The 25,539-nt window shown below is 38.8% G+C and overlaps 1 protein-coding gene across 2 annotated transcripts in view; it reads right to left on the bottom strand.

Moving 5' to 3' along the window:
• Nucleotides 1-12,878: 12,878 nt before the first annotated feature.
• RYK (receptor like tyrosine kinase) overlaps nucleotides 12,879-25,539 on the bottom strand; it is an 85,095-nt gene continuing 72,434 nt past the window's right edge. For both annotated transcript variants that reach the window (XM_045088891.1, XM_004762517.2), the window contains exons 14-15: nucleotides 14,899-15,035; nucleotides 12,879-13,995 (exon numbers count right to left, since the gene is read on the bottom strand). In XM_045088891.1, coding sequence (XP_044944826.1) covers nucleotides 13,884-13,995; nucleotides 14,899-15,035 — 249 coding nt within the window. In that variant the 3' untranslated portion in view covers nucleotides 12,879-13,883. The remainder of the gene's footprint in view (nucleotides 13,996-14,898; nucleotides 15,036-25,539) is intronic.

Raw genomic sequence — 25,539 nt, 5'->3', positions numbered from 1 at the left:
ACTTTCTCCAACCCTTTTTCTGAATATATTTAGGTTTTTTCTGCCAGGAGGAACTCTTAGAATAATGAATTCCATATGTGTACATTTTTCAGTGGGCAATGGAAGGATTACCTTTTTCAGTAAAATTATTCTTTGCTCTAAGAAATCATTATATTTAATAAACCCTAAGTGCTATAAGAAGTTGCAAAAGAAGGGGTGGACGGTCCTTTTTTTGCTTGGGGGGCTTAAAATGGAACAGATAAAAAAAATATGCATCTTTCATATTCACATGATTCTGTGCTTCCAAACATGTTGAAGGAAAGAATTTCTCCTAACAATTCTTCAGTGTCTGGCAATAAAAACTTGAGTGATTTTCAAAAAACGTATTTCTGGCAGTCAGGGTTATCACTGGGAAGAAAATGGGGGCAGGAGGCCCAAACAGGATGTTATTGCCAAAGTCTGAGGGACAGCATAGAGGGGATAGAAGTCTGGTCCAGGGGGTGCCTGGGTGGCTCAGTGGGTTAAAGCCTCTGCCTTCGGCTCAGGTCATGATCCCAGGGTCCTGGGATTGAGCCCCACACCGGGCTCTCTGCTCTGTAGGGAACCTGCTTCCTCCTCCCTCTCTGCCTGCCTCTCTGCCTACTTGTGACCTCTGTCTGTCAAATAGATAAATAAAATATTTAAAAAAAAAGAAGAAGAAGAAGAAGAAGAAGAAGTCTGATCCAGGCTACCTTGCAGACATTCTCAGGATAGGAGACTGGAGAAGCCTTATCAGACAACCAAATTTCTTCCCCTAGATAACTCAGTAAGAATCACAACAGGAGGAGAGAAGGTGGCTCTCTGGGGAGGCCCTGGAAGAAGGCTGAGAAGTGATGAGTTTTGTGTTGGTTATGTTGGGGTTGAGATGGCTATAAGATATGTTGGTGGGGATATCCAGAAATTATTCAAAAAGGCCTGGACCAGAGATCTAGGTGTGTGGGTGCTGGGCACAGATCAGTTATCTGAGCATAGTTTGTAGGTCCTCATTTTACTCTCAGTGAGTCGAAACCACAATTTTGGGGCATCATCACAGCACTCTGAGCATAGTTTGAATCACTGAGGGGCAAGATGGAGAAAAAAGACTGGGAATAGGAACCTTAGGAGCCCCCCATACTTGGGGGAATGGGAGAGAGATGTACACCTGTGTACAAGGTAAGAGCAAGAAAAGGCCCAGGAGAGAAGTGTTGGTAGTAGAGTCTTTCAAGCAGGGTGATGTGACTGGTATGGTCAGGAGAATAAGGGCTCAGAAAAGGCCACTGAATCTGGCAGCCATGGGAGTCTTAGAACCTGCAGAGGGAGCAGCCCCAGAAAGTAAACACATGAAGTACAGAAAGGACACTGGTCTGGGGCTGGGGGTTGCTAACACCCTGGGCAAGCCAAGAGATGGACCAGGGGAGGTCGAACCATCAGCTCTTCCAGACAGTATGATGGCACCAGGCAGGGGAGAAAGTGAATGGAGAGAAAAGGGAAGTCATGGTCCAGTTCACATAGACAGAGGAGGAAGCCACCAAAGATGGGAAAATCAGGGAGAGGGCCATAAATAGAACACAGCCTAGGGGATCCAGGGTGGGAAGGGACAGTAGTGTTGGCAAGAGGGCAAGTAAGATGAGAAAGCTCCTCTGAAAGAGGGGAGGATTGTTCCAAGAGCCCAGAATGCACTTGAGAAAGAAAGAAGAGCTGCTGAATAGGGCTGAATCAGGAGAGGGCTAAAGACAAAGATGAAGGGGACAGGAGGGTCAGAGTGAGAGCAAGGACAGTGAAGACAGTCTGTGGGATACCAACTGGCCAGGCCACAGCACAGAGTGAACCTGGGACAAGCAAACCGTGTTGCTTCTGAGAGGGTGCCTGGCCTAGTCTGCTGCAGAAAAAATAAGCCCAAGGTTATGTTGGGTCAGCCCTCCTTTTTCCCGAGCTCCAGGGACCTCAAGGTCTATAGGTGATCACCCCAGAGCGATGGCTTCTATTCTGGGAACATTTTCCACACCCCTAGCCTAGGAAGTCCTTCCGTTAGTATAACCATCATGGCCTTGGTCTGTTTCTAGAGGTTCTTCCCCTCACCCACATCTTCCATGGGAGGAAAGTGATGTTTCCTGTGTAATTCCTTCTGAAATTCCTGTCCAGGATTATAGGGTTTCCAGCTGTTCTGGAGAATCAATCTGTGCCATACCTGCCACTATGAGGATGCAGACAGGCCCTTGGTTGGGAGGATTTCCCCATCACAGGATGGCTCAGGCAGCTGTGAGAATGGACTGGGAAGGCTAGAAGGAAGCCCCATTAGGAAGGGGTCACAGTTATCCAGGAGGAATGATGGGAGCCTGGACGAGAGGGGCAGTGATGGAGGAAAGTGAAGTTGGGGGGGATGAAGGGACACATTTAGAAGGAGTGGGTAGAGTATGGGGGTGAGGAACAGAGGAACCAAGGCTGGTCTCATATTGAGCAGCACTGAATGTTCTCATCTGAACAGCAGGCTTCCAAGTATACCACTTCCTGAGAAGTGTACCATTTTCCTGAGAGGGGGTGGAAGGTGGGCAGAGCCTCTGGATGGGGAGCATGAGGGCCACTTCTCATGGCCTGCATCTACAATGACTTCCTTAAAAGATCCAGGGCCAAAGACTCTGAACCAGATCTGGGAAGGAGTGGGAGGTCCAGTCTGGTAGGACCACCTCAGATCTGAACCCCCAACCTCTCTCACCTCCTAGCCTGGGTACAATCATGGCAGTCTGGGCTGGTACAATCATGGCAGTCTCTGGCCAGACTCTTCAAAAACCTGAGAAGAGGAACTGGTGCTTGGATATACAATGATGTAGCTTTCCACAAGATGGGCACTTTTGGTTTTTACCTCTGGGAAATGGAGTATTTGTTTTACAAAAAACAGATTATTGGGTAGAAAGAAGGTGTGTAGGGGAGAGAGACCTAGGGTCCAGATGGTAAAGGGTACCATGTGCTAAGATGGGAAGTCTGAGTACTGTGCAGGGACATACTCTGTGAACCCTCCATCTCACTCTGTCAATCTCCCAAACCCCTGGCTCTACCACAGGTCCTATCATCTCCAAGAACTAAGTCACCTTTAGACCGAAACCCAGATCCCATTCTAACCAGACCACAAACTCCTATTTTCTAGTTTCACTCTTTTAGTTTCACATCTATCCTGCAACCTCCTAGACTCAAGGACTCCAGGCCCTCAATATACTGGTCTAACTACAACCTCGTCAGAGCTCAAATGACCACCCGAATTACATCTCATCAACACCAACATCAACATTCTCTTATCAAATTCCCATTCAGCCATCTCTTATCAGGGCCCCTAAATCTGTCCTCTTCTTCCATAGTAACTGAGTTTTAGTTGGGAACATGGCTACCCAGCTAGACCCACTTCTCTTTCACTTACCTAAAAAGAAATTACTGCTTTCCACTTCTGCTCTTAACCCCTTTCAGGTGCTGGAACACTAAAGTGACAAAGACCTAGCCTTGGCCGTATACCATATGAGCACAGCCTATTGAATGGCAGAACAAGGGCACCTGGGTGGCTCAGTTGGTGAAGCGACTGCCTTCGGCTCACTGGGATCAAGTCCTGCATCAGCTCCCAGCTTTGCAGGGAGTCTGTTTCTCCTTCTGATCTCCTCCCTCTCATGTGCTCTTTCAAATAAATAAATAAAATCTTAAAAAAAAAAAAGAAGAAAAGGAATGTCATAACAAGGGGCACCTGGGTGGCTCAGCCGGTTAAGCATCCACCTTCGGCTTAGGTCAAGATCCTAAGATCCTGGGATCAAGTCCCACATCCGGCTCCTTGCTCAGCAGGGAGCCTGCTTCTCCCTCTGCCTGCTGCTCCTCCTGCTTGTGCTCTCTCTCTCCCTCTGATTAAAAAAAAAAAAAAGAATGGCAGAATAAGATAGAAGGATCTAGAACACTGAGTGGATCAAGAAGATGAGCCACCACTCCACTAGCCTAGGCCACTTCCCTCCCTTTGGACTGTAATATAAGAGAGAAACAAACATTTATTTAATCGATTCCTTGTTACAGCAGATTCTTCTTTTTTTTTTTTTAAAGATTTTATTTATTTATTTGACAGACAGAGATCACAAGTAGGCAGAGATCACAAGACCCAGAGAGAGAGGGGGAAGCAGGCTCCCCGCTGAGCAGAGAGCCTGATGTGGGACTCGATCCCAGGACCCTGAGATCATGACCTGAGCCGAAGGCAGCAGCTTAACCCACTGAGCCACCCAGGCATCCCTACAGCAGATTCTATTACAGTCAAATACGTGGAGAAAAATGCCATCACCAATCAGGACAGTACCACCATAAATCCTTTGTCTCCCAACCTCAGCAGAGTTCTACTTTCACTTGTTATTGGTCAGCAATCTTGCAAATTCACCCACTGAAGGCTACAAACTCTCGTGATATTTACCAGGGCTCTGTCCAACCTCTCACTTTATCAATAATACTGTCTCTTAGGGCACTATAGACACTAAGACCACCAAACAGGGTCTCCCACTATCTCCCAGCCATCCCTGCAATCCTCTACTGTTCCCCAATGGTAAAGGTGTCCTCTCTATGCTCTGGTCAGACTCCCTGGATTAAAATCACAGCTCCATTATATACTATCTCAGTTTCCCTTTCCTCAGCAGTAAAATGGAGATGATGACAACACTACCTGACAGGATGGTGAAGAGCAAATTAAATAATGCACATAAAGGAACCAGTACAATACCTGGTATACAGTAAGCAATGGCCACCTGCTCCTAATCCTGCTAAAAAAAGGTGATCACATCACTACCTCAGGGAAGCCATTCACTCAAAACAAAATCCAAACCTCTCAATGTGAGGCCCTTCATGCAACATCAGCCATTTACCCCTTGAATATTCTCTTGCCTCTCTTTTTTGTTTTTTAGAGAGTGAGCGAGCAGGGGGTGGGGGAGTGGCTGAAAGAGAGAATCTCAAGCAGATGTCACATCCAGCATGAAGCCCAATGCAGGGTTCGACCTCAAGACCCAGAGATCATGACCTGAGCTGAAATCAAGACCCAGACCCTCAACCAACTGAGCCACCCAGGTGCCCCTACTCTGTCTTGAACACTGTGCTCCAATACCAAACTGCCCAGAGGTCTAAAAAATAAGTAAAATAAAATAAATGTTTACTCTTTGACAGATATCTAAATTAAAATACCCACCTTTGCATTTAATGACTACTCTAATGACTACTCTAATTAAAGTAAATCCCCTTCCTGAAAAAGAACACTCACCTCCCTAAAAATCACTAACATGAAAAAGAGTCTATTTTTCATCTTGTGGCTGGGGAATGATACTGAATTCAGTTTTCTTCCTTGTAAAATAATATAGTTAGGTTACCCTCTTTTTAGCTCTAAAATGTGATGCTATCCTAAAATGGCTGTGGTGAAAAAAGCAATCTTTGTATCTATTTTTAAATCTTATATTGTTTAAATGCACTTGAAATGTTGCATCCTGTGGAAAGGGAATGAGGCTCTTTTGAGAGGAACAAATGATACATGAGCCAGATGGTGAGGCTGGCAACAAAGGGATGCTGAAAATGGAAAAGGTCCAAACTGGCCAGAAAGGACAGTGGAGACGGGGAAGGTCCTCAGGGAGGAGCCAATCCCAGGTTTGCACAAAGCCTGGCAGCACCAGGTTGCAGCCTCCTGTCTTTTCCTTTTCCTGCCTTCCCAGAAGAACAAGAAGAACTCTAGGGAATACTTATCACAAGACAGGAGTCTGCTTAGCTGACCAAGAATTCTTGTTAGGTCAAATAAAGCTGCCCTTCCTTCAGCTAAGTCATCTGTAGGTATTTCTGGGGGAATAGGAAGAGCAAAGGCCAGAGGGGCACTGCCTGGAGATTCCAACACAAAACCTAAAACACAGCTCTATCAAGACACTGCATTTCCTCGTGAAGAGATTATGGTCAAGTCAAGCCCATTCCGAGCAAAGTCAGAGTTAAAGGAACTTTATTCAGAATACTAATTCTGGAGCTCTTCTGCAGCCAGGACCCAAGACCAATTTCTTAAGTCCATCAGAGTATACAGAGTATCCTGTTCCCGGACTTATACAGACAACTTCTAAGGCATTCTTTAGGTGTGTACTAAGTAATGCCGTGGCCAAATAGTTTAACTTCAAAAATTAACAAGCCTTATATGGATGCAAATGCGCTAAATAAAGTTCAATAGATTCAGGTGATATAGCATTAAATAAATAAATGCTTATTTAAGCTCTTTTAGTAAGATTTTTTGGGAAACATATAGCTAATCTCTGGCTTATTTCCAAAGGCCCTAGGTAATCAGACCATGAAACTAGAGGAAAGGCACTTGGTAGGAGATACTGCAGGCCAAATACTGAGAAGAAATAAATATCCTTGCAAGCTCAAATCTATAAAGCGGTGGCAGAATTATGGACTGGTGGAAAACAGCAGGGCCAGAGACCAAAGTAACAGCAAACACCAGGGAACAGTAGGTTTTCGGGACAAAGTCTTAGAGGCTGAAAGTTTAGGTAAGAAGTCCTATGAGGCTTTCTCCTCAAACACGGTGGTCCTCGCCAATCTTAAAAGAAGCTGACTGGGCATTCCCTCCATTCATTAAAACTTCACAATCACTGCACTTCCTCTCATACTTGAAAACTTCTGAAGCATTAACTATATTGCTACTGGAGACCAGATTGCAGTCCATTACTCCATTTCTGTGCAGAGAGAGACATTGCTAGCTGCCCATCAACAAACAGCTAGATGATACTTCCTTAGTAACGCAAACCCAGTTTTACTCAGGGTAAGAAAATGCTCAACTAAAAAAAAATGCCCTCAAATATGCATATACTCACAAGTGAATAGTATATATCCCTACAATGATGAATAGAAAATATCCATACAATGGAATATTATTTGGCAATAAAAAGGAATGAAGTACTGATACATGCTGAGACATGAATCTCAAAAACACTGTTAAGTTAAAGCTGCTATACACAAAAGGCCACATATTTTAAGATTCCATTTAGATAAGAGGTGAGAATAGGCAAATGTAGAGAAAAAAGTAAATTAGTAGTTGCCTAGGGCTGAGAGTGGGAAATGCTAATGGAAACGGGTTTCTGTTTGGAATGGTAAAAAATAGATGACACGTGAATTATATCTCAATAAAGCCGTTGATAAAAAACCCAATAAAATCTAATTTCCCACAATGCCCTAACAGCTGTCCATGTGCTCTGGCCAGTAAGATGTTGGTGGAAATACACTATGGGAAAGTTAAGAGTCTCATAAAAAGGACTCAGCTAACTCATGCCTTGTCTTTCATCTTTTTCCCCTATTCCTAGGTCTAGGCCTTGGGGTCAGGGATGAGGGGAGGGGGGTGACGGTCGCTGAGAGCAAAAAGGTGCTAAAAATGGCAGAGCAGCAAAAATGAAGGAAGCCAGGTAATGGATGATACCCTGGAATCACTGTATGAGCCCCAGTTTACCTCTCTCTGGATTTGTAATGGGAAAGAAATAAACCTGTTATTTGGTTAAGTGATTAAAACTAGATTTCTATCAGTTCTATCCAAATGCTATCCCTCATGACGCATGCCCATCTAATATTATTAGCCTGTGCTTATCTGGAAGCCAAGAAGGCAAAAGGCAAAAAAGTAGACTCAGAAAGATGCAAAAAAAGTTGATTCCAAATATAACATTCAGGCACCAGGAAGTCAGCTTTCTTTCTTTCTTTCTTTTTTTAAAAGGTAAATAGTTAGTTATTTTAGAACTATACATGGTTTCCTCAAGCTTGATATATCCCCGCAGGAGTACTTACCCCTCTCTAAAAAGAAATCATTAAGAAATGCTTTAGTTTTGAAATGTGGGATAAACCAAGTATGAACAAATGGCATACTATTATTTGTTCAAAGAATAATTTCAAATATCAGTTCTCATTTCTTTTTTTAAAAAATAAGTTTCTAACAAGAGGTGTTGGTGAGGATGCCGAGAAAGGGGAACCCTCCTACATTGTTGGTGGGAATGCAAGCTGGTGCAGCCATTCTGGAAAAACAGTATGGAGGCTCCTCAGAAAGATGAAAATAGAGCTATCCTCTGACCCACCTAGCAATTGCACTACTGGGTATTTACCCCAAAAATACAAATGTAGTGATCTGAAGGGGCACATGCATACAAATGTTTATAGCAGCAATGTCCACAATAGCCAAACTATGGAAAGAACCTAGATATCCATTAATAGATGAATGGATAAAGAAGATGTGGTAAATATATACAAAGACATACTCTGCGGCCATCAAAACCACCCCCCCAAAAAAACCCCAACAAAATCTTGCCATTTGCAATGACGTGGATGGAAATAGAGGGTATTATGCTAAGCAAAATAAGTCAATCAGAGCATGACAATTATCATATGATCTCACTGTTACGAAGAATTTGAGAAACAAGACAGAAGATCATAGGAGAAGGGAGGGAAAAAAGAAACAAGATGTAACTGGTGAGGGAGACAGACTATAAGAGACTCTTAATCTCAGGACACAAATTGAGGGTTGCTGGAGGGGAGGGGGGTAAGGGATGGTGTGGTTGGGTGATGGACACTGGGGAGGGTATGTGCTATGTATGGTGACTGCTGTAAATTGTGTAACACTGATGATTCACAGACCTGTATCCCTGAAGCAAATAATACATTATATGTTAATAAAAATAGAGTTTGGGGGAAATTTTTTTTTCTAACATCTGTTCTTTGAAGGGTTAAGAGACATTTCCCATTAGGCCCTTAAAGAATAGCACTCAGAGAGCAAAGGGGCCTGTAGATTCAGTTTACTTATATATAAAATGTATATATTCAATACATTAATGTAGGATGTTCTTGTGTCCCAAAAAATAAAGTTCAATATTACTCTAAAATGTTATTCTAAGCTTAAAAATGAATGTAGAAAAAAAAATGATTAACTTAATAAGCAACTGTATTTTTCCTTTCTAGCCCCATAAATAATATCACCTCCTTTTTACTGTATGAGGTGGTAAGGGACACACCTGGAAAACATTCTCCCACTAAACTCAACGAATTACTTCACTTGGGGTAATTATTCATATACAACTCCAAATAAAGCTGACCTTATGGAAGCATGAAACAATATGCCATTGGGCTAATTATCCCTGTGACCAAAGAAAAAGCAGGGAAAATGAAAAGGTGGCCAAGGGATTGGGGAGGACGATGCTTTTAAGCAACCACTGGGGTGGGATATGGTCTTCCCTACTAATCTGCTTCTTGATTTTATGCTGTATTGGTTTATATTATACAAAACTTGATCTCTTCAAAGTTGAATATAAACATCACATTGATAACATAACAATATTTTAAATAAGAGATAATGCTTTTCAAGAACTAGCAGACTTTTTTTAAAGCCAAATCGCTCTCATGCAAATAGATCATTTTTACTTAATTCATTCAATATTCAACCCTGCCATGTGTCAAGCACTAAGCAAACGAGATTCAGATGTGCGTGACATACAAATTGCTATCCTCAAGAATGTACAGCCAAGTGGTAAAAATTAGCCTGCAACTTACCTCTATCAGAGTGCAAATCTGCGAACAAGGCTGAAAAACAACTACAAAGCCTGAAGGAACAGGTTTAAGGTGTCAGAGCCATCTCCTGGGTGCCTGGGTGATTTGAAAGGCCGCATGAAATGACAAAATGCATTTAGACTGGAAGCAGTGAGTTGGTGAAGAAGCAAGAGGTGAGCTGCCGAGAAGAGTGGTTGACTGTGTGTACCTGGGACTTGGGAACTCTATCCCGAAGGCTTTGGGGAAGTGCTGAAGGGTTTAAGCAGGGACAGCAGCTCTATGCTAGAAGTACTACTCTAGCAGAGACTGACTGGCTGGGTGGGTTAAGGGCCAAGGCCTGTCCAGAAGTTATGGAGGCGATGGGGCAAAAGATGATGGCAACAAGCAAGATGACCAAGTTGGGTCTGAAGTCCTAAGGAAGTGAACTCAACAGAAGCTGATTTTCATATAATGAAAACATTTCAAGTTCTGTTTTCAAGTTCATTTCAAGTGCTACTTCCCCATCCCTTCACATTTTTTCCCCACTAAAACCACAGCCTTTACCACAACCAAAGGGATTGGGGGCTGGACTAGATAGTCTTTCATGCTTGTAGACCAAATGACAAAAAAAAAGAGTGTCCCATACCCCAGAGGGATTTCTTCCCTTTATTGGATCATTCCCATTAGCCTATGGAACATCTCGCAGTACTGTATCTTCACCTGGAAAAAACATGCTCTCCTCCCAGTCCTCCAACCTGCACCCCAAACACTTCTTTGGTCTCCTGTAGTTAACTGTTCCATTTTCCTTCACAGCAGACCTCTCCAAGAGTGTTGACTATAGCAGGGTCTCCACCTTCCCACACTGTATTCATACTTCAGCTTGCTCTAATCCCTACTGCTTTTGTCAATAGCCTCCATGATGCCAAATCCCATAGAGGCTTCTTTCTCCATTTTGAAATACTGACTTTCCTGGGCTTCCATGACACCTCATTTTCCTGTTATTGTTGCTGCTGTTTTCAACTACAGTGGCTTCTGGTTAGTCCTTTTTTTGATATCTCTTCTTCCTTCACTAGAGTGTTAATGTTGAGAGAGTGTAAGAGTTAGTCCTAAAACCTCCTCCCATCTAAACTCTCTCCAGAGGTTAAGTTTATCCAGTACCATGACTCTAAATATAGTCTACATGTCACACTCCTAAATTAGTATGTTCAATGAGAACTCTTCCTTGAGCAGCAGATTCTCATCTGTCTACTTAAACAATTGGCACCTTAAACATGGCCTACAACAGATAACTGATTCATTCCATCTGCCAAAACAAAATCCTGTTCCTTCTAAAGGTTTTCCATCTCAGTATATAGTCTGGCCACACAAGCAGATGCCCAAGCCCCAAACCAACAAGTCATCCCTGATTACTCTCTTTCATTCTCTACCTGACCCTCCAACATGCAAAAGATGTAGGTCCTGTTACCTTCAAAACATGTCTCCAATCTGCCCCTTCCAAACACCCATACTACCCAAATTGCTCCAAAACCTGAACTATGGAGCAGTTTCTTAAAGACTCTTAATACTTTTCCCCTTTGCCTCCCTACAATTTAATCTTTACAAAAGACCTGGCATAATATTTTTTAAATGACAAGTCAAATCATGTCACTCTCTTATTTAAAAAAAAATCCTTGAATGAAAAATTCCATTTTATTTAGAATAAAATATGTGCCCCATGGCTTACAAGGCCCTGCTACTCTCTGTTACTGTATCTCCCAGACCTCATCTGATACCCTCCCATCCCTAACTACATTCTAGTCACATGGGCCTCTGTCCACTTCTTCCAGCAGTAGCATCTGGAAGAACAGTAGGGCCAAATCTAGAGGGCAGCTTGTTCCTGCTTTTGGGCCTCTTCAATTATGTCACTTCAGCCTGGATCTTTTCATAGCTGGTGTTCTGTCATTCAGATCTCAGCTCAAATGCTACCTGCTCAGAGAAGCCTGGCTAAATATTATACCTCAAGTTCTTCTCTATGATACTGTTCTTTTTATTTTTCATAAACACTTACCAAAATCTTACTTATGTTCATTATCTGCTTCTCCCAACCAGAATGTAAAATCTAGAAAAGGAGGAACCTCATCTGTCCTATTCCCTGCATAGCTTGAGAGCCAGACATACAGTGGGCACTCAATAAATACACATGTATTGAATGAATAACCCAATCCTCCTTGATTCTACAAATAAAATTTTCTTACAATGGGGTGTTATAAGAAAGGAGCTCTAGGTCATTAGAGCCAGCTTATAATATCACATCAGCACTTTGTTAATTTGCTGCTTTCCTAAAAAAAGTATATTTTCTGCAAAATGTCTTCAATAAATATTCACACCCTAGAACAAAAAACAATTGGAAAATGACCAGCCACAGAAATCTTGTAACTGCTCTTTTCATCAAAGTCAAGTAGCTCAGCAAGAAAAATCTATTTGAAGTCTTAAACCACCTACCAAAAAAAATGCACATACATAAAATAAAACAGCTTACAAACACAAAAAGATAAGGTTAAAGGCATCACACATCCCAGCAAACTGAGAGCACCTCTGAGAGCACCTGCTAATTTGGGATAAAAGTCAGATGTCAGCACTTTTTCTTTTGGACCAATCTTGTATAAAGAACTGTGATTTCTAAACAATGCAATAATCTGAACACAAAACAACACACTGAATGCTGAGAGGGATGCTAAAGTTGAACCATTCTGTGTGCATAATACATATAAGAACTAAAAAAGTATTTGTTGACTGAATGCTCTCTAAGATTACAGGTTGTGAACAAAAACATTTGTAACTTTGAAGACTTCAAAGAGCTTTCAGAAAACTGGACTTTCAGGGGGCTGAGTATTTCATAACACAAAAGAAACAGTGTTATTAATAAATGGTACTCAGAAAAATCATGCTCTTAGGTTGCTTTTGGCAGAGCATGTGTTGTGCGAGCTATTTTTCCAGATGTGCTGATTCATAAAACTTCAACAATGGCAAGAACCTCCAACTGCTATACATTCTTCCTAATATACCTATGAGGACAGGAGTAGAGGCAGGCACCCATAGGCCTAACTATTTAGGACTCTCGTTCAATTCTGCCTTAGGTCAACTACAACCAAGCATAAATACATATATATCCCTCATTTAATGGCTCTGGAGAAAAGTGTAAATGTTGTAATACTTCCTTGTGATAATGATCCCAAGTTATTAGAACTAGGAGATTGAGTACAGTCAGCTGTTAGGGCTTAGGAGCCTGATTATGTGGGTTTTATCTATCTAGTTGGTAGATGTTCAAAGACTTACCAAACACAACCAATCATTCATTAGGAACAATATTTTCAATACTATTATAATATAAAACAAATCTTTAATTTTTCAAGTGTTTTAAGAAACAACTTTATACTTAAACCAGCCTTGAAGCACAAAATTCACCAGTTTACTTTGTTTTTTACACTATCCAGAACAACTGAAACACCCCCTCTGTGCACAGCACTAGTCTAGGTGCAATAAAAGGGATTCTTAACCTTAGAAACACGATTTCACTTTCTGGAATAGTATCATCTCCTTTTCCAGAGAGTAAAAAAATAAATAAAATCACCATTGTTTACTACTGACTGACCTGCCCCCAGCCTACTTCTGGCTGATGGAAATTTAAGTGTTTCAATGAATTCATCTTCTACTTTCCCCAAAATAAGAAAGCAGAAATAATTTTCATTAAAACAATAAAAAAGAAACAGTTTCCCACAAAAGGACAATTTCTAAGGTTTTTTTTTTATTTTTTTTACCCTAGCTTTTAAGTTTTCTTCCTCCAATATTGCCTTTTCCTATACAAGGCAAACCAGACATCTTTTTGTGTTGTTTTCCTTTTCCTAAGAAAAAGTAATATATCTTGAAGACAAACCATTCCCAGGACTAGTGATAAATATTGAAAAAGAAAAACCAAACTTTAAAGGTGAATCACCTACATTACCTTGAAGTAAAAAAGTGAAAAAGCAGTTGGCACTAAGATAGCTATTCCAAGTATCTGTGTTTAAACAATTTTAAAAACTGTTTATTTATTTTGTAAGAATGTACCCCTAGTCCAAAGTAACTATATTTTAAAAAATTGGGGGCCAAAAAATTTATAAAAAACCCTTTCAGTTCAACCTAATAAAAATGATATCTAGAAAATATTCCACATTATTAAGTCTGTCTTTCAAAGTTCCGATCCTAAAGCATTCCTAAGGCACAGTGTTCCGGAAGGCATATGTGCTTCTGCTGGTGGTGCATGACGTACAAAGCATCCATGACTGGTTCCAAGGGAGTCCCAAAAGGCACCATGCTCCTGATGCCGTGGGACTGTGAGAGGAGAGTCAGACATAGGCCCCCAGGGCTGCGTGGAACTCCGTGAGACACTGTACCAGCTGCTGGAACTTGGGCCTCTCCTCTGGATCTAAGGCCCAGCAACAAGCCATCACAGCAAATCTGCAATGACAAAAATGGAAAATTGGGCTAATGATGCAACAGTACTCCTAATCTTTTGGTCAATTTGATGCCAGTTGTTTTCTGTCTAAAGGTGGGCATGGGAAGAATGACATACTAAACATCAATGAATATTACTCAATGTTAGCAGTTCTAAAATGAAAAGAAACTAAAATGAGTTATCTGGATTTTATGTGTGGATTTCAACTCTTCATAACATTATAGCAAAATACATCAGCAAATATAGAGAGTTCATGTAAATCCCTAAAACACAGACAAAATAATAACCTATATTTTCTGAGAGAAAGAACTTGGAAGAAGAGGAAGATGAAACTCTAAGCACCCTGGATCTACAGTAAAATCAGTGCAAAAGCTGCCACCTCACCATGGTATAGAAACTTTCAGGGGGTTCAGGAAGCAAGACCACAGTCATCTGTGCACTCAGTCACCCCTGAATAGCCTCCTACCTACCCTACTCCCTTTATATGGGAACATCACCTACATGACGAAGGCAGTAAACAGGAATATCGCAGGCTGGGACATTTTCCTTAAGTATCAGTTGACACCAAATGGCAAGCAAGATGACAATGAGAGAGGTTTTCTGTAACTAAGGCTGTATAAATAAAACTCGGATACTCACTCTACACAAAATAACTGACACAGTATTTCCTTACCATGTACATTATTGGTCTCTCAGATTAGACCAAGCACTACAAGTAAAAGAACTATAAAACGTTCTAATGTCCAAGGCTGACTCTGTGATTTTCTATGAGTCTAATTCAAGTCCAAAGAGTCATTACTCTCCAGAGGGAAGTCTCTGTATGAATATGGACACCTGCTCTTCTTCTTTTATCCCAGTATCATAAATGGAATGAAACCCACGTCTTCAAGCTCAGAGAAACTTACAGCTCATCAGGACAGTTGATTGGCTGGGCGATTCGATAACCATCTTTCAGGTATGCGGCCATCTCAAAGGGATCAATGTCCACATAGGGCGTCTGGCCCAGAGTCATGAGCTCCCACAGTGTCACTCCGAAGGCCCACTGAGGAAAGAAGGAGAAACACAATGAAGGAAATGTAAAACACTTGTCAGAGTGCTGTTGCCTGTGACCAGGTATGGACCAAAAATAGCACCTGATTCATAAGGAAAGCAAAATATTATCTACAAAAAGAAGTCTGCCATAGCTAGTTTCTCCTGCTGGGAGAAAAAAGCATTTTAATGAATGCACCCTTTAATAGGAATATTATTATTACATATTATAATATATTATATATTCTAAGGTGATTAGATCCCTTGGAAAGAACGGTTTTTACTGCTAATTACAAAACCAACCACCCCAAACTGTTAATTATGTCTAAAATTTTCTTAATATGAAAAATGTTACATTGAATAAGTATAGTTAATCTATATAATTGAGAAGTGGAAAATAAATTTAACTTTAGCCTAACTGGAGGGAAGAGAATTCTGAATAAGTTAACTATGTAAACTATGTAAAAATATAAGATGTCATGGATTTTCACTATACTTAAATGATTGAAATTAACAGATGAAGGTATCCTGAAAAAAGATTTTCTAATCTTGCCTGAGTAAAAGATCAGATTTATTTAAAATCAACATGTGAACTACTGGTAAAAACAGAAATCAAAAGCAGTGACAAGCATGGTCCAACCAGAGCTCCCCATTTTGGCTCAGCTATGGTTACAGTGGCTCATAGAGATTATGCAGAGGGCAGGTAACATGTCTACACAGAGTTACTGCCATACAGCCAGAAAGGACTCAGAGCAGGGACTCCTGCTATCTGCTGCCACCTACGAACCCTGAGATGAGAACAGCTAAACTGGATGAGGAGGAAGATAACATTTTTATGAGTCCCTTCTGTTCTAGACATTTTGAATCCTTTATCTCCATCTAATTTTCACAACAAATTTGTGAGAAGAACTGGTAACCCAATTTTACAGGTAAGAAAACTGAGGATCAGAGAAGTAATTGGTCCAAAAACCAAATTTTTTTAATGAGTGAAGGGGAAAGAAATAGAGAAAAGGAAAAAACACAAGTTAAAAACAAGTCTGTTTGCAAGATCTGAGCATAGTGCATTACATTTTAAGTAATTATTTTTCAATAGTAACAAAATCCAGAAATACTTCCTAAAATATACAGGTTTTTAAAAAACCCTGTATTAGGGAACAATAATTTTATTTCTTATTATAATCTATGAAAACAAAATAAAACAAAAACCCAGTGGACAGATATCTTTTAGGGTATTTAAAAAATATCAGTGGAGAATTCTATACCAAACCAAAATATACTTCAAAAATGAAGGCAAAAATACACTTTTTAGACAAACAGAAGCTGAGATGGAAATGTGGATCTACAAAGAAAATGCACAGTATTAAAAATATGAGTAACAATTAGATTTTTTTTCTTATTTTCAAGTTTAATGGGTTGTTTAAAGCAAAAACAGTAACAATGTATTGTGCAGTTTATAATGTGTACAGTAGCAAAATGTATGCCCACAGTAGCATAATGGGTAGAAGAAGATGACAAATGGAAATATGAAGTGCTTATGTTAAACACAAATGATATAATATTATTTGAATGTAGAGGGGTACATCATAAACTCTAGGACAGGTTTCTCAACCTCAGCACTATGTATACTGTGGGCTGCACAGTTCTTTGTTGTACCTTGTGGGATGTTTAGCAATATCCCTGATCTCTACTCACTTGATGCCCCAAGTGTGATAACTGAAAATATCTCCAAATGTCCCCTGATGGGGACGACAAAACTGCCCCTGTTGAGAACAACAAAACTGTCCCAAGTTGAGAACCACTAAGCTATACTAATCAAAGAAAATAAAGAACACAAATTACTGATAATCAGAAATGAAAGAGGGAGCATCATTATATCAAAAAATATAAACACAACAACAGTTAAGTTCAATAACTTAGATGAAACGAACAAATTCCTCAAAAGACACAAATTACCAATAGATGTAAGAATAAACAGAAAACCTGGGTGCCTGGGTGGCTCAGTGGGTTAAGCCACTGCCTTCGGCTCAGGTCATGATCTCAGGGTCCTGGGATCGAGTCCCACATTGGGCTCTCTGCTCAGCAGGGAGCCTGCTTCCCTCTCTCTGCCTGCCTCTCTGTCTACTTGTGATCTCGCTCTCTCTTTCTGTAAAATAAATAAATAAATAAAATCTTAAAAAAAAAAAAAGAATAAACAGAAAACTTATGTAGCTTATATCTATTAAAGAATTGAATTTGGGTTGCCTGGCTCAGAGGGTTGAGTGACTGCCTTTGGTTCAGGTCATGATTTCGGGGTCCTGGGATGGAGCCCTGCTCAGCATGGGAGCCTGTTTTTCCTTTCTCTCTTTTCCTCTGCCCCTCCACTGGTTCTCTCTCTCTCTCTCTCAAATTAATAAATAAAGTCTTAGGGAAAAAAAGGAAAGAAAAAAAAGAAATTGAACCATAGTTAAAAATCTTTTCACGAAGAAAACTGCATCTCATTTCACTGGGTGAATCCCATCAAAGTTGAAAGAAGAAAACAGGACGAATTTGTTCGTTCCCTACAGATGCCATAATGAAGTACCATAAACTAGATGGCTTAAACAACTGTATGTGTTATTCCACAGTTCTGGAGTCTAGAAGTTCAAAATCAAGATGTACCAGGGCTTTGCTCCCTCTAAAACTCATGGGGATCTTTCCCTGCTCACGCCCAGCATCAGGTGGTGGCCACAAGTCCTTGGTACTCCTTGGCTTACAGACACAGCCCTTCACGGACATTCTCTCCTCACATGTCTGTATCTCTTCTTACATGGATACTAGTCATGCTGGATTAAGGTCCACCCTAATTGGGTAGGACCTCATCTTAATATTATTATCTGCAATGACCTTATTTCCAAATAATGTCACATTCTAAGGTGAATTCAAACTTCTACAGCGGAGCACAATTCAACCTACATCACAATCCTATGCAAACCCTTTCAAAAAACAGAGGAAGGTGAGTATTTCCCAATTCATTTTGAAGCCAGCATTCCCTTAAATACCATAACCATAAAGTTAAGTCTTTGGAACTTAGTATCATTTTCACTGACAGATCATCAGGGTGGAGCAATGCCCATCCCAGAAGTCTGTGTTCTTGAAGGGGGTAAGGGGAGAGGAAGGGAGGAACAGATGCAAATGCATGTGTAGTTTTAAAATCTCTATAGAGGGGTGCCCAAGTTGTTTAAGCATCTGACTCTTCATTTTGGCTCAGGCAGTGCTCTCAAGGTCATGGGAGGCCCACAGTGGGCTCTGCATTCTGCATGGAATCTGCTTAAGGTTCTCTCTTCCTATGCCCCTCCTGCTTATACTCTCTCTCTGAAATAAATCAATCTTAAAAAAAAAAAAAATCTCCATAGAGACAGAACCTACTAGAACGTTCCTTAAAATTACTAGCTTAAGGAATGCCTGGGTGCCTCAGTCGGTTAAGCGTCTGCCTTTAGCTTAGATCATGATCCCAGGGTCCTGGGATGGAGCCCCGTGTTGGGCTCCCTGCTCAGCGGGGAGTCTGTTTCTCCCTTTTCCTCTGCGGCAACCCCTGCTTCTGCTCTCTCTGTCAAATAAATTAAAACAAAAACAAAAAACTAATGCTTTAAAAATGGAAAAATGATTTCAAATTAATAAAAGTTAAAGGAAGGTGCCTACATACAATCAGGTATCTGTCTATCTTAAATCTGTCTATCTTAAAAGTGTACTCTAGGTAAACTTTTTAAAATAATGACGATGATTAGTAATGCTTATTTCGCATTTTAGTAATTTTTAGTAACTAGTAATTAAAATGATTTTAAAAATCATGTCTCATTTCCATATGGAAGGTAGTTCACTACTCTGATGGAACAGAGCCCAAAGAAGTAAAACTGGTTGGGTGTTCCCATCCCTTCTTCATGAAATGAGATGGATCTGTTCTTATTCACCAATTGTGGCAGCAGCTGTAGAAAAGGAATAATCAATCCAAACTAGACTTAGGAGGAAGAAACAATGGGAATGAGTAATAAGTGATACTCCCATTTTGTACACAGGGACTAACTCATCCAATGACAAGGGAGGTACACTCTAACAACTTCGACTGTAAGAGGCCTTCACAGTAATGCTGCTGATATGTGAGGTATGGAAGGTACCCAGGTATGAAAACAGTATAATCTGTGTAAGCTGACTTTAAAAAACTACTTCTTTCACATAATTTTATCTACATTATTAACAATAAGCATCCAAATAAGGTTCTCATATTACATATTGGAACACTAAAAAACACCAAAACGAAGAACAATAAAGCCAAAGGGTACACTGCTGTTTCATTTCCTTAAAAGTCAACAAGTGATTAATTACATGTTGGCTCACCAACTCTTTAAAAAAAAAATCAAGACCAAATAGTATGAGGATGATTTGTGGAAAAATTGCCCTCTAAAGTCTTCTGATAACTAAGCCATTTAAAATTTCGACAGACTTATTCTATAATTTCCTTTTGTTTGACGTTGTTGAAAAGGGGGCAATAAGGTTAAGCTGTTTTTTCCAGAATTTTATGAAAGGCTGCTGTTACATCCATTTAAAGAACATTTCGAGAATAACAAGGTTCTTTTATTAATCTTACTTTTTCTTCCAATTTGTGTTATTTTATAGGTTCTAAATATATAGGATATGAAACTTTTTTCACTAACAACAAACACTGATGTCAGCTGTCAAAGTATATAAATAAGATTCTTTTCTACTCTTTAATGTAATATTAACTAATGCTGGGGTTGTAAGAGATTTCCATTCTGTTTCTTCAGGAATTTATCAGGCAAGGCTGACCTCAGTGTACTTACTACACACTGCTGAGAAAAGAATTCTGTCCATTTCTAAAAGGTCTCATCTGACCACAATAAAAGCAGCACAATCAGATGTTTTATGATTGGCCTTTCTGTTAATACTAGAAACCTAACATCCCCTACTCACATATGAAATGGGATTCAGATGACCAAAGTACAGTTAATTTAATCTGGGTCAAGTGTTTTCCAAGCTTGAAAGATGAGAAGAATCATCTAGAGTATCTGTTACAAGTATAGATTCCTCAGTCCTATCCTAGTAATTCTGAAGCCTGGAACTCAATATTTAAACAAAGTCTTTGTTTAGTCTTAAGAGCTAGCAAATTTAGAAATTAATCTTAGATATGTTAGCAGTACTGGTCAGAAAACAAAGATAGTTTTTATTTCTATTTTAGTATGGCTGATACTCAATAAAATGCCATAAAGTGCTCAATTTGATAAGACCTGATATATATATATATATCAAATATATATATTTGATAAGACCTGCAACCACTGCCACAATCAAAATAATGAACATATCCATCACCTCCAAAAGATTTTCCTATTCTAGAATAATTTCCTCCAGCTCCTCCCCACTGCCATCTCTACCATCCCCAAGTAACCATGAATCTGCTTTCTGTTACTAGTTGGCATTTTCTAGAATTTTATATAACTGGACTCACTCAAACAGTACACTTCTTTGCCTAGCTTCTTTCAACTGAGAATAATGATTCTGTCATTCATCTATGACACAGCACGCATTGAGAGTTCGTCCCTTTCATTGTTGAATAGTAGTCCATTATATGAATACAGCAGCTCGTTTATCCATTTACCTGTTGATGGACATTTGATTATCTCCAGGTTTAGTTACTGAAAGCTGTTATAAACACCTGTGTACAAGTATTGGTAAGAGTATATGCTTTCATTTATCTAGGAGCAAAATAACTGGATATGGCAGATATAACTTCTGGGGGGAGGAAGGGCTGAGGAGAAGGGAGAGAGAAAATCTTAAGTAGGCTCCATGCTGGGCCTCACAACCCTGAGATCATGACCCTAGCAGAAATCAAGAGTTGGATGCTTGACTGTCTGAGTCACCCAGGTGCTCCAGATATGCTTAACTTTTTAAGAAACTGTCAAACTGTTTTTCCAAAGTGAACATACCATATATATTACCCAGAAGCAGCGTAGGAAAGCTACAGTTCCTCCATATCCTTGGGAATGTCAGTCTTTAATTTTAGCCAAAAAAATGGGTGTATATTTTCTCACCGTGGTTTTACTTTGCATTCTCCTAATGACTAATGAACTTGGTATTTTCATATGCTTATTTGCCATCTGTATATCCTCACTGGTGAAGCATCTTTTCAAATATGTTGTCCATTTTTTTTACTGAGTTTTAAAAATTCCTTATATATTTTGCATGTTATTTCCTTTATTGGATGTATATGATTTGCAGATATTTTCTCTGAATGTGACTTGTCTTTTCATTCTCTGAATACTATATTTCAAAGAGCACAAGTTTTAAATTTTGATAACCTGATTTGTTCTTCCAGGGATCTTGACTAGATGGCCCAAGAAATCTTTGCTTAACACAAACTTCCAAAGGATTTTCTTCTTTGTTATCTTCTAAAAGTGCTATAGTTTTAGATTTTATATTCGAATCTCTGATCTATTTTGAGTTAATTTTTGTATATATGGAGCAAGGTTTGGATCAAAGGTCATTTTTTTGTAGCTGGATATTGAAGTGCTCCAGGACTGTTTAAAAGATAATCCTTTCTCCACCAAACTGCCTTTGCACTTTTTTGCAAATTAACTGTCCATACATATGTGGGTCAACCTTTAGGTATTCTGTTCTGTTTAACTGATCTACCTTCATGCCAACATTACACTGTCTTGATTAGTGGAATTTTAAATCAGACCTCCAACTTTTTTCCTCAAAGCTCTTCTGGCTATTACAGGTCCTCTGTACTTCCATATCAATTTTAGAATCAATCTGTCAATCAATTTCTACCTCCAAAATTAAAAGCCTGTAAAACTATTCTTTGGGACTGTGTTAAAAACTATAGATCAACTTGGAGAAAACTAACATCTTAATATTGAGATTTCTGACCAATAAATAATGGTATAGCTCTCCATTTATACAGATTTTTAATTTCTTTCAATAATGCTTTATAGTTTTATATAGATACTTCATATTTTTGTCAAATATATTCCTAAGAAATAGTTTTAGATACTTTAATGTTTTTAAAAAACGTAGGGAAAGAAAACAATATGGAGAGTCCTCAAAAAATTAAAAATAGATCTATGTATGATCTGGTAATTTCACGACTAGAAATACCCAAAAGAAATAAAAATAGTATTTGAAGAGATATATGCACCCCTATGTTGACTGCAGCATTAGTCACAACCGTCAAGATATGGAAATAACCTAAATGCCCTTCGACTGATAAATGCATATAAAGATGTGGTATATACACAACAGAATATTATTCAGCCATGAGGAAGGATATCCTGCCATTTACAACAGTAAGGATGAATCCTGAATATATTATGCTAAGTGAGATGTCAGACAGAGGAAGACAAGTAATATATGATATCACTTGCATGTGGAATCTAAAAAAGTCAAACTCATGAAAAATAGAGAGTAAAATGGTTGCTACTGGGGGATGAGGAATACGAGGATAAAACTGATGTTGTTTAAGGGTACAAACTTGCAATGAGTTGTAAATAAGCCACAGCGGTCTAATGCATAATATAATATACACAAAAATACTGTACTATAATTATAGTGTGTATCACTACAACAAGCATTATAATATTTAAATGTATCCAACATGCTGTAACCTTAAATTTAGTGTTATATGTCAAATATATGCAATAAGAATGATCTAAAAAAACCTTTTAATTTCTGACTCTTCATTATTTGTATATAGAAATAAAACTGATTTTTAAAAATTGATCTTGTATCCTATAATCTTTTTAAACACTATTAGTTTTAGTAACTATTTTGTATATCACACTGGATTTTCTTCATAGATGATCCTGTTGTCCACAAATACTTTTTCCTATCTAATCTTTTCTGTTGGGTTCCCCCCCCCCTTTTCTTGCCTTAGCATACTGCCTAGAACTGCAATACAACACTGAAGAGAAGTGATAGAGAGTGGGCATCCTTGTCTTGTTCCTGTTATTAGGTAAAATAATTCAGTCTTCCAGCATTAAGTATAATGTTAGCAATAGGTGTTTTTGGTTTTGGTAGATGCCCTTTATCAGACTGAGAAGGCTCTCTTCTATTCCTACACTGCTGAGAATTTCTATCAGGAATGAACTGAGGATTTTTTCCCAATACTTCTTCTGCATCTCCTGAGATGATCATATAGCTTTTCTTTTTTAGTATATTAATGCGGTAAACTGCACTGCTTGATTTTCAAAAGGTAAAACAAACTTGCATTCTCAGGATAAAGCCTACGTGGCCAAAATACAATTTTAAAAATAAACTTTGGATTCTTTTTGCTAAATTTTTGTTTGAATTTTTGCATCTATGATCATAAGTTATGATGACATATAGTTTTCTTCTTCTCTCTGTCTGGTGCTATTTCAAAGTAGTGGTGACCTCACAGAATCAATCAGAAAGTATTCTCTCCTCAGTTTTCTGAAGGAGAGTGTACAGAATTTATATTATTTCTTCCTTAAATGTTTGGAATGCCAGTGCCCTAAAAGTTTTCTCTTTCAGGAAGGTTTTTAACTAAACATTCCATTTCTTTAATAAAGGGCTATTCAGATCATCTACTTCTTAAATGAGCTCTGAAAGTTATTTTCTAAAGAATTTGTCCATTTCAGCTAAGTGTGTGAATTTACTGGGAAAAAGTTGTTCATAATCTTCTTACTACCAAATACCTGTGAAGATCTGTAATGCTATCAACTATCTCATTTACTACTGTTAATTTGCCATGTATTTTTCTCCTGCTTAGTCTGGTGAGAGATTTATCATAAATAGTACTCTCACAAGCACTGGTTTCATTGATTTTCTCTACTGTTTTTCTATTTCATATTTCACTGACTTCTATCTATATTATTTCTTTTCATCTACCTACTTGTGGTTTAATTTGCTTTTTCCAGTTTCTTAAGGTAAAAATTAAGGTCACTGATTTGAGACTTTTCTAATATTGGATGTTTAATAGTATATTTCCCTTTGAGCAACATTCCCCCAAACTTTGAAATATAGTATTTTTTTCATTCAAGTCTAAATACTTGGTAATTTCTCTTTTGATTTCTTCTTTGATACACGGGTTATTTGGAAGTGTATTATTTAGTTTCTAAATATTTGGGTATTTTCTAGATTCCTATTTTTATTTCTAATTTAATTCTACTGTGTTCACAAAACCCTATTTGTATGAATTGAATCTTTTTATATTCACTGACTAGTTTTATGGCCCAGAATACGATCTTAGTAAATATTCCATGTACCCTTGAAAAGAATACGGATTCCCTTGTTGTTGGGTGTTCTGTAGTTGTCATTTAGATTAAGTTGGTTGATACTATCAACCAACTTCAAATCTAAATTCTTAAGTATTTTCTATTTTATTAATGGGGGGACACTGAAATGTATTCAATTATCTTTTCAAGAGATTTAAACAATAAGACATATATTTATGCATATAGTTAACATTTCTGGTGCTCTCTGTTCCTTTGTGTAGATCTGTATTTCCATCTGGTATCATTGGTTCCTAAAGGACTTTTTTAACATTTTTTGTAATATGGGTTTGCTGATGGCAATTATTTCAGCTTTGGTATTTCTAAGAAGTCTTTATTTCCCCCTCACTTTTGAAAGATATTTTCACTGGATACAGAATTCTATGTTCGTAGGGTTTTTTCTGAAAAGTACTTTTAAAATGTTTAACTGTCTTCTCCCTTGCACTGCTTCCAATTTTCTTGGTTCCTTTGCCATCCTTTTCTTGGTTCCTTTGTGTAGTAACTTGTTTTGGTTTTGGGGTTTTTTTTCTGGCTGCTTTTAAGATTTTCTCTTTATCACTAGTTTTGAGCAATTTGATTATAATGCACTATGGTTTAGTTTTTTCTCGCGTCTTGGATTTGGGGTTTGTTCAGTTCTTAGATCTGTGTGGATTTATAGTTTTCACCAAATGTGGAAACTTTTCAGTCCTTCTTACTCTTTCTGTCCCTAGTGAAGTTACCCCAATGAGAGATCCTTCTTCAAGAATTTCCTGTATCTTTTCTCTCCTTCTATTTCTTGCTTTAATCCCATCCCAGAAGAAAGGTACTCCTCTTCCCATGCCGAGACCTGTATACCTCTAACTGGGGCCTCCTGAGCCCATTCACCAATCATCTCTTGGACCTCCCCCGAAAAACCACATGTCCAATCTTTCTCCCTGGCCTAAAATGAACCAAAAAAAGCCTCTCTTTATCCTGCCATCCCATCAAATCAAGATCATTTCACTCTCTTTCATAGCTGTACTCCTTCTATGTATAATCTACATATTGCCCCGGCTTTAACATCTCCCACAGAGCCCAAAGCAATCACATCTATCTTTAATGATTTACTAAACCCACTCATTCAAATGCCCTCAATGATTTCCTAATCCTTTCTGACCACTGCAGGTATATTTATAAATGAAAGTCTCCCTGAAACTATTTCTTTCCTTGGCTTCTATGACACAGCATTCAATTACTGTTTTAATTCTTTGTTCATCTTTCTTTTCTCGCTAACTG

Source organism: Mustela putorius, unplaced genomic scaffold (assembly GCF_011764305.1).
Source record: "Mustela putorius furo isolate JIRA1106 unplaced genomic scaffold, ASM1176430v1.1 tig00003834_pilon_pilon_pilon, whole genome shotgun sequence".
Taxonomy (NCBI): domain Eukaryota; kingdom Metazoa; phylum Chordata; class Mammalia; order Carnivora; family Mustelidae; genus Mustela; species Mustela putorius.
This window is presented reverse-complemented; position numbering and strand designations above follow the sequence as displayed.